Source organism: Aquila chrysaetos, chromosome 5, assembly GCF_900496995.4.
Source record: "Aquila chrysaetos chrysaetos chromosome 5, bAquChr1.4, whole genome shotgun sequence".
In the NCBI taxonomy this organism is placed as follows: domain Eukaryota; kingdom Metazoa; phylum Chordata; class Aves; order Accipitriformes; family Accipitridae; genus Aquila; species Aquila chrysaetos.
The window spans coordinates 67874726-67893069 of record NC_044008.1 but is presented as its reverse complement, the minus strand read 5'-3'; the positions used below and the strand labels follow the sequence as shown (position 1 = coordinate 67893069).

The 18344-nt window shown below is 49.6% G+C and overlaps 1 protein-coding gene across 1 annotated transcript in view; it reads right to left on the bottom strand.

Annotated features, from left to right (window-relative positions):
• UBE2O (ubiquitin conjugating enzyme E2 O) overlaps positions 1–12662 on the bottom strand; it is a 67562-nt gene extending 54900 nt beyond the window's left edge. The window contains 2 exon segments of the mRNA XM_030013009.1: positions 12287–12614; positions 12616–12662. Of these exon segments, the coding sequence (XP_029868869.1) occupies positions 12287–12614; positions 12616–12662 (375 nt within the window).
• Between the last annotated feature and the right edge of the window lie 5682 nt (positions 12663–18344).

Here is an 18344-nt window from a genome sequence, read left to right as displayed (position 1 = left end):
GGCTACTTTCCAGAACAAGTATCACAGACTCTCCAGCTCCTGGGGTGTTCAATTCACTGCCATCATCACATCAACATGATTCTTCCAGCACCAAGGAGATGCAGATAGGAGCTGCATAGCAGACTCCTAAGATTGCTCATAAAAGCTTCTGCAAAATGGCTTGCTAGCCCAAATGGTACTAAGCAGTTGTAAAGATTCAAAGTTCTGGAAAGCAAGAGCTTTCCACCCTGAGTTTTTTGCCCCTTCCACACACTCACCCTTAGCAGCATAAGAGCACAACACTCATTTAGAGAAGCAGGAGACAGGAATCTGCCCTACAAACACCACCTTTAAAAGCTGATCTTTTCAGTCCCTCCATTTCTCATCACAGGCCTCCTGACAGCAAACACTTATTGATGCCAGATTAGAAGAGATTAATTAAGTTATCACATTAGAAAGTTAAGGTTCATATCAGTCACCATGGGCAGTGAAGTACACTCAATAGTAACTATCAGAGGTAGGGTGGGTGATGAGACTGGTCTACCCAACTGACCATGGCCAAGAAAGTCAAACGCTGTTTGTCAAACCCAACACGCAGGGCTCACCACCAGTTTCCAACCATCTCCACAACCACAAAAAAAAAAAAAAAAAAAAAAAAAAAAGCTTTTGCAGCAAGTGCTTACTTTACAGCAAGTATGCCAGCTATGGGAGTTCTCAGATAAGAGTATTTTCTCTACAAAACTGCCTTGCTTGCATGCTTGTACAGATGCTAATCAGAGAGACTGCCGTAATGTGAAGAGAAAGCAACTGCTGGGGCAGAAACAAAAGAAGCCAAAGCATCACTGTGAGAGAGACAACATTAGGTGCGAATACACATTGTGTGTTTGCACTTGAATGCCAATTAAACAGTAGAATACACAGAGTTAGTGCAACACACAGTCAGGCCACATTCACTACACTAACATAAGATGTAACTCAACTCACAATTATTTTAACCATTGTGCAAAAGCAGATAGATTCCAAAAGGTAACGAGTATCTATGGATAGCAATCTGGTACTAAATTATGTTACTGAGAATAGAAAAAAAAATACAGACACCACAATTAAGAGGAAGCCAGGAACTTAGCCTGGATTTCTTCCACAGCTCAAAGTGTCAACGCTGGAAAAAAACAGAAAGGCTCCTCCAATTAAAGATGTTACACATGCATTACAGTGACTACAACAATTACCATATTTGTAATATTTATTTCCAATAAATTATTAATCTTCCTCTAAGATCCCCAACAAAACAAGAAATATGAGAGCAGATCACGTAATACTCCTGTGAAATATGAAAAGTGCTTGATATGGGAAGTGTTAAGTTTTCATCTAAGACCTGAGATCAGATAAAAGCAGCTTCAGGAAAGAAACATTAATACCTTTCAACAAGGTACTCAAAGCTGATCAGGACAGTCAGAGCCAATTCTGACCAAGAAAGCATGGTTCGAGCTGGAGGAGGTGTGGACAAGGGCTGCAAGATGAGCAGGGAAAGAGCCTATCTGGCAACGAAAGTAGTGATATACAGTCTGAGGGTGAAAAGGGAGAAAATGATTGTGCTTCATCACATAATAGCACATTTATAAAGACAAGAAGCTATTTAGGAGCCAGGTTTGCTTTTTACAGGAGATGGGTGTAAACTGCTTGCACACTTATGCTAGAAATTACAAATTTGCTCATCAAGATTAGGACAGCTTCCTAATTTAAGAAATCAAAGTAAATGGTTAACTCTTTATGACAGACCTTCCCTGATGGATACACAAGCAGGCTGCTGCTGCAGTGACAGCAGGGAATGGCTAAGGATGCCAGCACTAGTACTAGCCTGGAGTGCTCACACGAGTCATCACAGGGAGTTCCTGCCCGGCACACATTTTATTATAGTAAAGTCACCCTGTACTTAGCATTTTGCTTTATCATTACAGGGCAGATTTCGTTTGTGAACCAAATGAGACATTCCTGTCATGTACCAGCACAATCCCCAACACCACACAAAACTAAATAGTGGAAGTTTCTAGCCCCAGAGTCAAAAGGGCAAATAAGCCAATTCAGCTACACAGGTCAGATGTTCTGGGTGAAAAGGTAGTTACTGAGCCAATAACACACTCTGAATCTGATTGTCTAATTTTTACAGATAAAGTGAGATCTCAAAACATTGACAGCTGACACATTAGGATGATAAAAATATTAATGCATTAAAAAATTCTGAAGTTTCTTCTTAATATAAGCAGCCAGGAATTCTGGTATTTCCTGTGCAGGGTCACCTTCCCTGCTCTGTAATTCTGCAAGGGGCTCTCCTCTTTCTTGTATTTCAGGAATATAGAGAGGTGCATATCTAGGAAGCAACTTGCTTCATCCAGGATGCAGCTTGCCTCATCCTGTGAAGTTTGCTCCAGTCCAGAAAGCTTCCACAATCAGGATAATTCAGGTCTATGTTCATCAATCACAAGCTGCATTAAATATACCCCAAGGAGGAAACATTATATACTACTACATCTCCTCAGGAAGAGCTTCCCAAGCTCTATGGAATACACCCGAAACATTGGCCAGCCCACCTTCTTACAGGAAGCAAATGAATCATCCACATCTGCAGACTTTAAAAAAAAACAAAACCAGAAGTTTTCCAGGAAGGATGGAGATTCCTCCCTCTCCCCTGCTCCCATTTTCTGCTTTAAACTGAAGCCCACAGACAATTCACTAAGACAAGATTGTACTTCAGCATGGGAAACCAGAGCAACTTTTACAACCTGTTGCACAAGGACAGAGAAAAGGCTTCTGACAGAAGTCACACGTGTCAAGGACAAAACAAATATGAAGAGGCAGTTCATTATGTATCATTTCCAGCCAGTTACACAACTGTGTAGTAACTCTAAATTTAGAAAATGTGGCTATTTTGTCTCAAGACTAATGCTGTTTCAAGGAACTTGGACTCAGATGCTGAACAGAAGCATGAATATTTCTTGCAATAGTCATGAGAATTATTCACTTGGATTAGATACGTAACCCGCCTCCCAAGGAAAAAAAAAACCAAACCAAAAAACAACTTTCATCTGCAAAAGCAGACAGAAGGGCAAAGCCAAAGGACAAATAGTGCCTTGCTGGAAATCTGACCAACTGGGAACAAAAATATCAAGCAGTGCTCCACACACACCTCAAATACTGAAAAGCAAAGGTGTGAGGGCAGAGGCCAGCAGCAGCACCAGCCACTTGAGATGGGTAGCAGCTGGGAAGGGCAGCAGAGCCCCACACTGCAGGGGCTGAGATTTCCAACCCCTCTACAGCAGCAGGCAAAGCCAAAGTGGCCATTTTAGTGCCATGTGGAGTAAAGCTGGATGAAAGAAGATACAAAGGCTTCCTGGTGATCAGAGTGCTACTCAAGCTCCAACTGCATTTCAGCATAGCTGCTGCCACCAACCCTCACAGGACTGAGATCTAGGACCACTTACTTAACAATATCTTGAGCCAAGAGGCCTGAACACCCACTTGATTCTAGAAACACCGCTATGAACTAAGTTAACAGCCTACATCTAGGCTGCTCTTCACTGACCACACTTCTAACCCAGCCTTGCAAACTCCACAGCTCACTCAATTTATACCTAAACTAACTTCTAAAAATGCTAGGTTACTCAGTTTAGCTAATCACAAGTAAAATCAAATCAAACTTGAGTTCCCGAATAGCAAGAGATACAGTATGCCATCTAGTCTCCATGCATCCCATTTTACACGTATGCTGAATAACCAATGTATTATGGTTCCGGGTGAGAATAATTTGCCAGACAGAAGTCTCTAGCTATAACTGCACGGAGGAACGTCAAAAGTTTTTCCACCAAGCAGACAGCTCATGCTCTCCAGCCCTGGTCAGAAAGGGTCAAATAGCAAAGGCACTGAACACACACCAGGAAAACACCACCAGGGCCTAGCAGCACTGATGCCAGCTGTCTTACCCAGAATCACCTGAGGACAAAGTTTTTGTCACCTTTCCAACATGCACAGCCAAGGAGGCACTGCCACATCAGAGCCCAGAAAATGCTTTGAAGTAGAAAAGTACTACTTACTAAGTATTCTTATCAGCAGAGAAGCAGCACCATTTCTTACAACCAAAATGATTAATACGCAAAATTCTTTTATTCTCAAAGAAGTTATATCCTTTCAAAAGCAGGTAAAAAATAAATCAGTCACGATGGAACTAATTCCAGCTCCTTCGGTATTAGCGTATTTCACTAAGCAGAAGGTTCATCGTCCCCTGACGAATGAAAACTGTACCCAGTCACTTCAACAGGAATGATGCACCAGGAACTCCCAGCTTTGGGCTAAGAAACACAGTTAAAAGCCTTAAGCTCCTTATCTTTTCAGCTGGTGATTAAATAGCCCTCTTCACTTGTCAGTCTCCAAACCCCTCCCTCACAAGCAGAAAAGCTAATAGCTTTAAAAGCAGCGGTAAGAACTTACCACTGAGGCTGCGTTTGATGTGGGCTGAATACAGAACCACATGGTACCACTGTTGAAATTTTATTGTACAAAATGAATGCTGCTTAATGGACCAAGGGCATAGCTACCCAGTTTCTCTTCAACTCAAGAGACTGTAACCAGAGGCTGTGAAGCGATACCACTGCAAATGCAAGCTGAGCAGGGTTTCCTTGTTTCAAATTTACTCCTGTGAATTAAATTTTTTCCTGGCCTGGAAGCTACAGTAAGATACTGAGTGCTCCTGTCCTCTCCTAGCCTGCTTTGTTGCAAGTCCTTGGTCTCACCTCCTGCCAACAGCCTTCACACTGCCCATTTGTTTCACAAAGAGTTACAGCACCAGCTGTTGAGGAAAGAAACAGAGGTGATGATTTTAAAGACAATGGCAAAAGCAGGGAAGAAAAATCAGCTTTGCAAACACAAAGAAGCCTACCTACCTAGAGCATCCAACATACATCCCTAGCAGGGTAAGAGATGGTTGTTCAAACCCCTTGAAAAACTGGGCAAATTATTTAAGATGTAGCTTGACATCCCACTTTCAAGATCTCAGCACATGTGCACAAAAAGCATTTTGTATCTTGGCTTCTACTTCCTCCCCTTATAATATCCAAGCAACCTCCTACCCCATGCCAGAAGCTAACAGAGCAAGCACGTCCAAAAACAAAACCCCAAAACTACCATCTCATCAAGATACTGCACTAGACACCACTTCCACACATCTCTAACTATTCATTTGTTAAAGTTTAGACCAGCAGGTTAGTATATACATGGTGCACACTCTAAGCTAACAGCATACAGGCAGGCATCAATGCTATTTAGCTTAGGTCTTCGCCGTAACCTGAACTGCACTGCAACCCTCTCCACAGTCACAGCGCTTCTCTGGTGCAACATGCGCCTGACTGATGGAGAAGGACGAACAAAGCGTAAAGGTGATGTCATTTCTTTAAAAAACAACCCAAAAAGCAAAGTCTAGTGTACAGAGGTACATATTTCTTAGTCTTAAAATCTGACCACTCTCAACCTATGTTTCTGGCCTCAACCTACATGTCATATTCTGTAAGAGGGAGGAATTACACCTGCAGGTGCTTATTGGATCTCTCTCTCCAGTAAGTTGCTTTAAACCCTACACAATTAAGGGCAGAAGACAAATGTAACATCACCTGTACTTCCCCTTACATCTCCTACACAAGCACATATCCAACATACAGTTATCAAGTCCACATCCACATCCACCATCAGTATGTCTGTTTCCGTCTACACTGCACTCTGAAGACTTCAGCCCAGTAAACATTCACAGTTTCCACTTGGGCCACTTCCATTGCCTGCTCCGAGCACCCCCAAAGGCTGGGGCAGAAAGCCCAGCAGACATGACTCCATACCTTTCTTTTTGCCAGTCAAATGCATGAGGTAGGTAAGAATAATCCCAAAATGCACAGTAAGAGATGCTTTCTATTGAGAAACACAGCCGAGCCCACAACACACCTAACTGCACGAAGTTGGGCTGTGTGTGCTCTGGCTTACCACCACAGGCATAGGATCCTCCGTGCAATTCATTCAGCGTAGGCTGAGAAGAGCAATACAACTAAAAGGACACCTGCCAACTTGAAACTCAGGCACATCTGAAAGCACCACAGCCATTACAGTTATCAGTAATCCCCACCACCTCTACTGCCAAAACCACGTTTTTCATAGTATTTGATGTTTCTAATCACCCCTTACAATCATTATCGCTCTACCCCCCACATAGTCTCCTGCTTCCTTACCAGAAACACTTAACATTCAGAAAGAAAAAAAAACCTTACCCATATCTGTCAAAAGTAAATCCCCCACCCAGTCCCAGGACCTTGCCATCAAGTGAAACTCACTTTTGCTGAAGTTTAACTTCACAAATTCAAGTTAGCAGTATATATTGGTTTCAGACACAAACATGCACACATCTCTTTAGCAGCCTAACAGCCAACAGCAAATGGAAAAAAGCCCAAACATTACCATGGAGTCTCTCTATGGGTTTTTTGTTGTTGTTCTGGAAGATGGAGTTAGCATTCTCCTACCTTGCCACAGGTCTAAAGATCTCAGGAGCAGGACACAGCTACACAGGGTAGAGCCTGAACTGAGTTACAGGTCAAGTGCTCTGGAGCACTACATAAAAAGAAGAAAGCCAATCCATCATCTCACATCTCAGTTCCAGGAAACTCAGGATGGACAACCTCAAAAGCAAGTGCAAAGATTTCAGATTAAAGTATCAGCTCCTGTGCTTACAACAACCCATTTGGGCAAAACCCCAGCTCATGGTGGGAGGTAACAGTAGAGTGGAAAGAATGAGGCAGGTTTTTCCTAAGTAGCATTTAGGAAGGTGTCATCACCTTCCGAGCCTTTGAAATCCCCCAAGTAATTAAACAGTCAAACAAGAAGAGGCTTTTAGCTTTGCAAACACCAATTATTCCCCAGCACCAACACAGATGCCGAACATTAAAAATAGTGTCTCTCCTCTGAAGATAGGAGAGGAGCTGAGGACAGCTGCCACAAGCAAGCAAGACCTTGCCCCAAAAAGCATCTGTCAAAGCTTCTGCCCTTCAGTGAAGAACCTTCAGCCAAAAAAGTAACTTTATAAAATTGCTTAAAGCTGTTTCTTTGCAGAAATCTGCATTGGAGCTGCATCACATCAGCAAAGGAAGAACTTGTATGAGAAAGCTGCAGCAAAATTCCTCACTCACACAGGTATTTCAAAGCCTGTCACAGGCTTTGATTGATTCCTTCTAAAGCTTTTAGTGCACATTAGTTTGTTTACTAGTCCTAAAAGCATTACTAATTTAGTTGGGTTTTTTTAAGCTATACCAGCACATTGAAAGCGAGTGCACCTTGGAAGAGAGTGCGTCACAAAAACTGCTTGCTTGGGGAGAGGTTTCGTCCATTTTAAAAATAACACTCCTGCCTAGATTTGGAATAGTTATAATTAATTGCTTAGCCCAGGTGGCCACTTGCAACTCCTGAATTATCAATTCACTCTGCACACTGTACACAAAACAGCTCTCCATACAGTAATAGCGTACACTATTTAGTACTCCTGAGATTTCCATACTGCGAGTTGTGCAGGATTCCACTTTTGCAGTAAAATATTAATGATGATCCCCAAGTCTATATTGCAAGAGCCAAACAAATCAAAGTAAAATGGGGAATCGACTCAAAGGTACATAACCTTGCAATGGATACTCACAGGATGGAAAGGTCACCTATTAAAGTGGTTCAATTTTACACAGAACTACAAAAATTCCAGTAAGCCTTTTCTCTTCTCCTGTCTCTAACGGCTACAAATATCAGGTGGTTTCAAAGAACCCCCCTGAGAGACTAACTGAAATGTCAGATGCAAGAAGAGGGTTAGATACAGCTTCCTCATGCAATAAACACCAGTGTTAATAGTTTATGGGCATGGAATTTGTGTGCTGCAACAAAACTAGAGTTCTGCACTGTGACCAGCATTTCTTCATGCCTCCTGAAAAGGACCCTGCCCACGCAAAGCAGAGCTATCCCTCTTCACCTGCTGCAATATACCCACGCTGCATCACCGCACTTTCAGACAGCAAACGCCTTGTCAGGTTTCAAGATGGAAGATTAAGGCTTTTTTTTCATCCCTCAATTGCACATAGGTTCCACAGGGTCACTAGCTAGGATTAACATCTGAAGAGTGCACACTGGTGGGCTGGGATCCCAGCAGTGAGGGCTGAGAGTGGCTGTGAAGGGACAGCGAGGGAAAACAGACCTTCAGTAAGAGGAAGTATTTCCTTCTCCTATAGTACAAGCACAGAAAAATCACAACTTAAAAGTTCAGGACACAGCAGTAACTACATGGCAGAATTCAGACACGAAATAAAATATTCATTAAAATCTTGAAATGATGCAAGTGTAACATCTTCAGAAACTTCTCCTGCAACCTTATATTCATGACTCAATATTTGAGGTCAAGAAATTATAGCAGTGAAGGGTAGAAAGGAACAGAAGGGCTGTGTGGGATGAAGCAACGTTGAATTCATATAGACACTTGTGGAGATAACATCAGATAATTTCCAGCAAACAAGCTGACCAGCCACTGGATTATGTCTGAGGAGCCCTGTTAGTTTGAATCCATTTCCAAAGCAAAGCTGAATACAGTAAGAGAGCCACCCAAACCAAGTTGTATTCTGGACCTCACAAAACAAAAGGCTGCTAAGAACTTTTTAAAAAATTGCACCTTGACTCTTGGGCAATCCTGGGGCCCTGTAGGGTTTCCTACACGTAAATCAATCAGCACCACGCGCATACCGCAGCATCACACCAAGACACTAGCACAAGCATTCGCTCCTTGAGGCAGACACAGAGCAGGAGGCAGGGAACTCTGCAGCCTGGCCAGCTGAAGGCCTTTAGATAAGGTGCTGAAATACAACACCTGCACTTTCCATTTCCCCCAGCTGCAGAAGAGGCATATCTGCCTTGCACAGGCTTTGTGAAAATGAAAGATGGCAGAGAGCTCTGAGGCTTTCAGGTGAGAGCAGGAGGAAGGGTAGCAGCATTTTAAAGCACCCTATAAGCCTTACTAATATCTAATATATTTGAGCATTTTTTTAAAGTTCCCAAAGGCAGCTAAAGTGTGCAGCAGGAAGGCTAACCTACAGCTGAGAAAACTTGAAATTAAAATTCAGCTGGGTCTCAAGTAGTCCTGCTAATTTGTTAAAAAAAGCATCAAGTGCTCACACCAGTTCACAGTACTTTCACAACCTGAGTTGCAAATTACATCTACCATTGAAACAGTACCATGAAGACAAGAGAGATGGCTTTAGCCAGTCAAGAGGAAACTGCTCTTCAGTTTGTTGGGTCAGGCAAGACATGGATGGCAAACATATTTGGAAAGGGAAGCTTTCTCCTTCCAGGACTGCTTAGTTTTACAACACGCAGCAACAACGATTTCCCAGTGTTTTAAATGGGGAAAGTGGTCATGGAAGGCAGGAAAGGAGCACACGGAGCCTGAGGGTAAGAAATCCTGGACCTTCTTTTATTCACATCATTGTCATGATACTGCTAATGACTATCAACACAGCAATCAAAGGCAGGAATGTGCTCAGATATACCACTTATTATTGGAGGAGCTAGTGGGGCTTTGTACCAACTGCTAGCTCTATTTCAAGAAAAAGTTTCTATTACTTATTAACATCAGTCATCATGTGCTTGGGTTTAAGTCGCAGACTGCCTACCACTTCCAACAGGAAAGAGCAACAGCAAGCATTGAACTTCTAGAAGCAACAGTAGAAGTGATTAGCCTATCTATTCCCTAGCTGAAAAAAAATTACCGAACTGCCCACAGTTTAAAGAAAAGACAGGACAGCTCTAGGATTATAGTTGGGTACAGAAAGCTGCTTTTGACCTTTGCACTGGGAGCCAAAGGTGATGTTTCACTATCCCCAAAATTTGCAACAACTTTATTTCTCCCTGGGTTACAACATTCGGTCTACCCAATACGTGGGCCAGGGTTCATAGATCTTAAAGTGCTGGACAAACAGGAGATAGACAGGCACCCAGCTTCCAACATGAAAGCAGGATTTAACATACAAAACAGGCACACAATGGCACAAGATGGGGCTAGTGAAAGCCCTGGCCCCAGAGCACCTCTACCCTCTGCCTGTTACAGAATTAAGAACTCGAGGAATTAAAAGGTAATAAAAGGAAATAAAAGGGTGCAACAAGCACCCTCTTGAATCCATGGTTTAGCTGCAACCAGGACACATTAACATTTTTAAGGACATCAAACAAGAATCTCACAGCCAAAGATGCTAGAGAGTCAGAGTCACAGCCAAAAGATGTATCTGCAGATAACAACAGGCAACAGCACCCAAAAGCCAACAAACTTTAGGCCCAGGACTACCACGTGGTGCCTATGGTTTGCACCCCTCCCAGCATGGACAATGACAAGCACGTCAGGCTTACCTGGCTGGTTCTCACACACTGGTGTAACCCAAAAAGGGTTGGGTCAGCAGACAGCTAAAAAAAACGATTATAACCACTAAATGATTAGTCCCACAACGTACTTCCAGTGGCGTCAGATTTGTTTTTAGCAACCCTGAGCTGCAGCGCAGATCGTACACAATGCCTCTCAATTTTGTTAGTGGGCAGCTTTTCAAATGGAAAAATCAATATAAGTACACCTAAATTCCTCAAGCACTTAGGAAACTTCTCCGCAGGGTCTATTACCCAAGTGGTAAAGGCACCTACACCACAGGAGAAGGACGATGAAAAGGAAAGACAGGCAGACCTTTTATTTACATAACTGTCTTTGATTTCTGATCCTCCCCAGTCTACCTTTTTCTAACATTGCAAAGGGTGCAGTTACCAAGCGACTAAAGTCAGAGCTAACACTTCTGGATTTGGGAACCCAATAACAACTCCTAAGTCCATGTTTACTCACCCAAATTGAGGCGGCTTTGTTTAGATGCTGAAAACCACACTCGGGACAAATTGTCGCTGCAACAGCACACGAAGATTTTATTGCAAGGCTGCAGTGATTGAATTGTGGTTCTTTAGAGAAAGAAGGCTTTTTTTTTTTTTTAAGGTAGAAATACATCACACAGCAATATCTTTTCTGAATAGCTGTTTTCATTTTCCTTATCTCCAACTGGTCACGTGTCTAATGACACTACCACCTAAATTTAGCTCATTCTGTTAGCACTTGCAATCCTATCGATGATGCCTGTAGGACTGCAACACACCTTTCTTCCTCCCAGTCTCTCCCCTCTCTCCTTCAGTGTGCGAGGCCATTTCTGAAACAGCAAAGCAGACAGCATACCAGAAGCCTCCCGCTTTTGCCTGCCACCCCAGAAGAGCACTCGGACCCGCTCCGCTGCAAGGACAGTGCAGGCCGCCTGTTTTGTTCGGTGCAACGCCCATTCCTCGCAGGCCCCTTTGTGCTATATTACAGTGCCCCCTCGCTCGCTTTTGTCTCCGTGCTGTCAGTCAGTCTGTGCAATACCCCACGCCAGGCGAACTTTGGGAAGTGGGAATATTCTAACACAGACCTACACCTTGCGGTTCTTCAGATATAATGAAGAGGTCACAGATTTACGTATGCCTCATCTGTGGGGGGTAAACGCTCACGTAAACAAGGGCAGATCCAAACCACGGTTACTCGCTGCTGAAATCTTTATCTAGTCGAGGTTTCCCCGTTCGGCCGTTGACTCCCCTAAAACAGGCGATGACGACACTGTCCAATAAAGGCAGAGATACCAGCCCACATCCCCAGCAAGCAAGAGGGGTCTGGAAGCTCTCTCAAACCACCTTCACAGGCAGGCCTCTCCTTAGGCCATTAAATCCCAGCACCCCAGCAAAACAGCCGTACTTTGCCACAAGCGGCATCCGTGCCGGGCTTCCAGAAGGAGCGTGACGAAGGAAGGGAAAAGGATTTCAACCTCCGGAGGACACCGTCTGCCTTACCCCACGCTCAGACTGCTGCATGCCGCCACCGACGGGCAAGGACGGGGGGGTAGGAGGGGAAAAGCAGCAATAACCCCCTTCTCGGGTGCCTCCGGAGCAGCCAAACACCGCAGCCCGCGGGGGAGGGAGGGAGGGAGGGAGGGAGCCGGCCGGCAGCCCCGCAGGCCGCGCAGGCCCCTGCCCCGGGAGGCCTCCAAGGCGGAGCCCCGGCCTTGCAGCCGGAGCCGGCCCCCCCCCCCCCCCCCCGGGGCTGGAGGGGGGGGACGGGACGACGACACACGGACGCAGGGGCCGAGCCCGGCCGCGGACAGCCCCCGCCTCGGCGGGAGCCGGCGGAGCCCGAGGCCGCCCCGGTTACCTTGGTCTCCTTGACGTGCTGCTTGATGCCCTCCGGGTACCACTGCACCCGCACGTAGCCCCGCCGCAGCGGGCTGGCGCGGCCCTCCTCCGCCCCGCCGGCCCCGGGCCCTCCCGACTCGGAGCCTCCCGAGCTGGCGGCGCCGCCGCCGCCGCCGCCGGTCCCGCGTCCGCCCTCCTCCTCCTCCGAGTCCGAATCCTCGCCGTGGATGAGGCGCACCAGGCCGAACCGCACCGAGCCGCGGTAGCGGCCCGACACCAGGTCGTGGGAGAAGAGGAGCCGCTGCGAGCCGCCCGGCGGGGCCGGCAGGGGCAGGGCGGCGGGGGGGGGCCGGGGCGGCGGGGGCCGGGGCCGCCTCAGCGGGCTGGTCCGCCATGGCGCCGGGCAGAGCGGGAGAGCGCGCGGCCGCCGGCGCAGGCTGGGGGAGGGGAGAGGCGGCGCGGGCCGCGCGCAAGTAACGGCCCGGGGGCGGGGCCCGGCGGGGGCACGCCCACCGCCGCGGCACGCCCACCGCGCGGGCGGGGCGGGAGGTGACGACGGGTCCGGACCTGGTCTGAGGGGGCGGGGGGGGGGGGGCTGAGGCGCATCCCCCCCCCGGGTCCACGGGCATGGGGGGCTGCAGTCTATCATCTCCCCGGCTCCACGGGCATGGGGGGCTGCACTCTATCGCCCTGGGTCCCCACTCATGGGGGGCTGCACTCTATCACCCCGGGTCCCCACTCATGGGGGGCTGCACTGAATCATCCCCCTGGGTCCCCGGGCATGGGGGGCTGTGCTGCATCACCCAGGGTCTCCAGGCATGGGGGGCTGCATTGAATCATCCCCCGGGTCCCCAGTCATGGGGGACTGCACTGTATCACCGCCGGTCTCCAGGCATGGGGGGCTGCACTGCATCACCCTGGGTCCCCACTCATGGGGGGCTGCACTCTATCACCCCGGGTCCCCAGTCATGGGGGGCTGTGCAGCATCACCTAGGGCCCCCAGTCATGGGGGGCTGCACTGCATCATCCCCGGACCCCCAGTCACCACCACCCAGCGCCGGTGCTCAGCAGGAGCAGCGCCAGAAGCGTGTGTGCCTCTACTATAAAAAGCCTCGACATTGCAACCCAGTTGCAGGTATCTGCATGGGGAGGGGGTAGAAAGCCCACCCCTGCCCCTCACCCCCACGCAGGCCCTCCCTGCCCTGCTGAGACGGCCACCCCGGGCACAGGGTGGGGGTCCCCCTGGCACCAGGCACTGTCCTTTGCTGGGAGGTGCTCTCCAGCCGACAGCAAAGCCCGGTCTTGCTTTTTATAGCCCCTAGAAGCCCTCCTTAGGGTGTGCAAATGAGCCAAATATTTGCCTTCCTTGACTCTAAGGGTTTTTTTCCCCCTCTGTCTGCAGGGATTTGTGAAACAGAAATGGTTTCTTGAGTGGGTCTTGCTGCTCTGGCAGGCAAGGGGCTAAAGGAATCCAAATCAGCCTTTGCTGCCTGTCCTTTACTCAAAGATATCCTGCCTCTTTGCTCCCTAGATCTTCCCACCAGTGCAGTGCTGGCTGGAATATCAGGAAAATGCCTGAAATCCTCAGCCTGACTTGTTTTGTTGCAGGAACGACCGCAGGAGCAGCAGAGCAGTGTTTCCCCTCTTGCCCTCTGCCTCCCACAAACGCGAGGCTGCTCCGCTTCAGTTGGATCAACCAGCTGGCTATCAGTTCTCCTTCCAAGGTTTTTCCTTTCAGGAAAAGTAACCGGGATAAAGGTCTGCCGGTGCTCAGCTTCAAGATCCACCGCCCCACGAGGGAGCAGGGACCCCCTCCTTGGGCCTGCTGGGATTTTCCAACCTTGCAAATGGCCCTTAAACACTGGGAAGCAGCTGGGAAGAGGCTGGGGCAGATGGGTGGTGAGTGGGTGAGGGATGTGCTGGGAGCCAGCCGGTGTTTCAGCTCTGCCTGTCTCCTGGGCTATCCCGAGGTTTGGGTGGCAGGGCAGCGGGATGCTCTAAGTGATGGTGAAGTACGAACTATTCCCATCCTGCCTCCAAATCAGGGAGCTGCAGGTGGTGCAAGCATTCTCAGCACCTGCCTTCCCCTGGGCCAGCCCAACCTCCACACCAGCATTTAATCACTTGCTACATCACCATTTTAATCAGAGGGGTATCATGTTGATGTGGTTCCCTGCTGGAGCATTTCTCAGCATTGACCTCAGGGATAAGGAACAGAATAGAGCTAAAAGGGACCATTGGGTGGGAAAATAGCAGCACACCCTTGGGGAAAGACAGTTTAAATATCCATTCAGTGCTATGTGGTTATACAGCTGTTTACAGGGATGTGCCTCTGGGAGTACAGACCTCTGTCTGCAAGCCAGGACCTCTGTAAAGCGAAGGAGGTGGGGAGTGGAAAGGCAGCACGTGAATGCCACCAGCACGAGGATTTCACCCTCCGACCATCGGTGTGCTGGAGCGGGGCATGTGGCATGTCTCCCCAGGGCATACAGACAGCCCACCTGGAACTGGGGAGAAGGTGCCGACCTCTCTCCCTCTGAAGCCAGGGAGAACTGTGCCTTTGTAGGAACAGGATCAGGCCTTTGGGATGAGCAGAGGGTGCCCTCTGGCTCCAGTGGAATTGGTGGCATGTTCTTCTCAAGGTTTCAAAGCACAGCTTTATCCAGCACGGTGATGCTTCTCATCATCTCCTTAATGTGCATTGTAACAGCCACTAATAAAATATAGATACGTGTAATGGGCATCATCACGTGTGTAGATGGAAACTGTCCCTCTTCAGAGCAATTACATACTGAAGAGCAGCAGTGGGGTTTCAGGTAGCCACAAATAGCCATGCAGACAATCACATTATACAACCAGCCAGGCTCACGGCAGGGGGATTTTAATGGGGACAAGTCAGGGCTGTTTGCTCGTTAGTAGGAGTTGAGCCGGGTGTGTTTTTGCACTGTGATCCCAGCTGGGGCTCTGGCGTGCTTCCATCGGGAAGTGGCACTGAAGGAGAACTCATCACTTTTTCAGGACACAACAGCCCGGGGCCTGGCCTGCCACTACACTGACGTGCTTTGGGCACGTTACGGTCCCTGGGTGTCGAAAGGAGCATCTCTCATTCAACACGGCAGGCTGTTCCAATCTCCACTGAGGGACCTCAGCAAGTCAGACCACCCTGCAAAATACTAAGGCAAACCCAAGAAACATTTTGCACGCATGATTTTTTTGGTGAGTGAGACTGATTCAGCAGGAGGTCTGAACACGCAGGACTTCTGCAAAGTGACAAGTCAAGCAGCCCCCCCGCCCTGTTTAGGGACAATTCCTGCTGTCAGGCTGTTTGGGGAAGTGATGGCCTTTACTCTGCAGGAGAACATCCTCCCTGCAAGCAAGCTGCCTGTGCGATCTAACTTAGATCACCAGTATCTCCCTGTTGAGATACTGGTGAAAAGCAAGCCCCATCCTTCCTCCTTGGGACCCGGCTGGTGCTGGGTGCACCTCTCACACGATATGTTTGCACAGGCCTTGCAGGGCTTATGGGGCAGGTGTTGGGATGCCTGCTGGGTGCCAGGATGCTCGCAGAGTACCCTGATGCCCAGAGGGTGCCGGGATGCCCACAGGGTTTTGGGGTGCCTGCCAGATACTGGGGATGCCTGCAGGGTACCAGAATGCCCGCTGGGTGCTGGAAAAGTCTGTTGGGTGCTGAGGTGCCCACAGGGTACTGGAATGCCCACCAGGTGCCAGGATGCCCATTGGGGATACCCACAGGGTGCCAGGGTGTCCACAGGGTTCTGGAGATGCCTGTGAGGTGCCGGGATGCCCGCAGGGTACCAGGGATGCCCGGGGGGTGCCGAGTGCCCGCAAGGTACCAGGGATGCCCGGGGGGTGCCGGAGATGCCGGGGGCTGCCAGGTGCCCGGGGGGTACCGGGGATGCCCTGGGGATGCCGGGTGCCCGCAGGGTGCCGGGATGCCCGGCGGTGCCGGGGGTACCGGGGCTGCGGCGGGGCTCTGGTGCCACCTGGTGGGCTGCCGCCTCCCGCCGCCGCGCAGGGGCCGGCCCGGCGACTCCCGGCCCGGCGGGAGGGAGAGAACGGCGCCGGTTTGTTGGCGCGGAGGAGCAGCGGCTTTGCTCGGCAGCCCCAGCGCTTGCAGAGAGGCTCAGCCCGCCGGCCTGGGCGGCCCCTCGCTCGGGAGGCCGGAGAGCTCTGGGCTCCCCTCTGCTGTGCTGTGCAGCTCCTCCTCGGCCCATCCTGCCAATATTTGCTTCTTTTACTGCTTCCCAGGGGCACACGTGTCCCTGTACCACCCCCGCCAGCTGCTCGGAAGAGCTGGTGCCTTCAGAAAAAGTGGTTCGAGTAGAGCTTGCTGCTCGGTTCCCGGGAAATGTCTGCAGACCTTCCCGCAGGGACAGGCTGGGAGTTTATCACCATTGTGCAGACAGCTTAGCAGGAATTGCTGTGTCCTGATCACATCAGGGAACAGAAATATTAGCAAGTGACGCAGCATATGGCAATCTTTCGTCCCGTCTCGGTGAGCGCAGCAAATCTCCCAAGGCTGGGGGAGCAGGGGAAAGCCTCTCCCCTGCGAGAGGAGCCCCTAGCAGTGCCCGGTGCCCCCATCCTGCACAGGATTACCCGGCCCTTCCCTCCTTGCTTGTGCCGCCCTGATCAAACACCTCTGGCCGGCCCCACAAATGGCCTCAGAGTGGCATCACCTTGTATGTGTAAAACTTGATGCGAGCGCAATCCTCCTCTACTCTCTCTCATCCTCTTCGCTGAGACCAAGACCTTACAAATCCCCTGATGGGGCTGGTCCAGGCCCAGCCTTGCTCTGGGATGCAGGGTTTGCCTTTTCCATAGATGGCATCTGGTCCCCATCCAGGTCCATGGGGTCACCCTGGCTCCCACCAGCAGTGTGCCGGGGCTGGACCAAGGGGAGGAGAGCTCCTGTAAGAAGTAGGATGCCCCAGCAACAATCACCCAAATGCCACGTCCCAAAGTCAGAACTGGATCTAAACCGCCTGGAGGTCTGGGACCAGAGGGTGGGGGCTGCCTCTGCTGAGCCCCTTCCCACCTGCCCGGCCCTCTCCTCCCAGAGGAGCCTCTGCAGCCCCTGCTGAATCCCATCGTCCTTCCTCCCAGGGATTGTGTCATGAGTGGCCGTGACCTAGTTACAAACTACCACAGCCCTGCAGAGAGAAGGAAAGGAGGCTAATCACTGCCAGTGCCTATGCTCTAGGGAGGGGATAAAACAGGTCCCGGCCAGGTCCTGCCCCTGCTTTTGGTTGAGGCTCCCATGGTCAAGCAGACATGGGTGAAACTGTCACCCCAAACTGTTTGTACTCTTTCCTCAGATGCCCACGTAGAGGAGTGACAAGATATACCAGCCCTGCAAAAGCATGTGTTGACCTAATGGAGGTCAAAGCCAGAGTTCAAAGCCTGTTTCCCCTGACTATTGCTGGGATCCAAAATAAGCTGTGAAGTAGCATCTCTTCATCTCTTCCCCAGCTCCCTGTGACTCTGTGGAGGAGGTCAGCCCTGCGCCCTTCTGGAAGAAGTATCAGCTGCACTGATGGGCCAAAAGCAATATGCCAGAGGAAATCCACATAAATGTATATTTGCATATTGTATATATATATTAACATTTCAGAGCACAACCAGCCTCTCTAGGGTCTATTTAGAGCCTGAGGCTGTGGTCTGGCCACCATTCTTAGGAGCTGTGTATTGCTATTTCAAAAGAGCATCAGCTCGCAGGCTCCTAAGCCGCACTGAAAGCCCCACTCCAGCGGAGAGGCTGGAGGCACGCTGGCTTCGCAGGACCTGCTGGTAATTTTGAAGTGCTTTTGGCGGCACGAGAGGGGAGCACTGAGGGATAGAAGCAGCAGGTAGCCAGCCCGGCAAGCACTGAGAATAGTGAGTATGTCCAAAGAGCCGCATCCTGCTGTGCAGTTACAGCAATGATGAGCGCTCGCACGCTGCCAGTCTGCAGCAGCTGATGAAAAGGCAGGAGATAAGGGAGAATGAAAGCAGAGCCTGCGGCTGACCTTGCAGTGATGCCAAAATGCAGAGTCCTGCTGCCACCCCTGCTATGC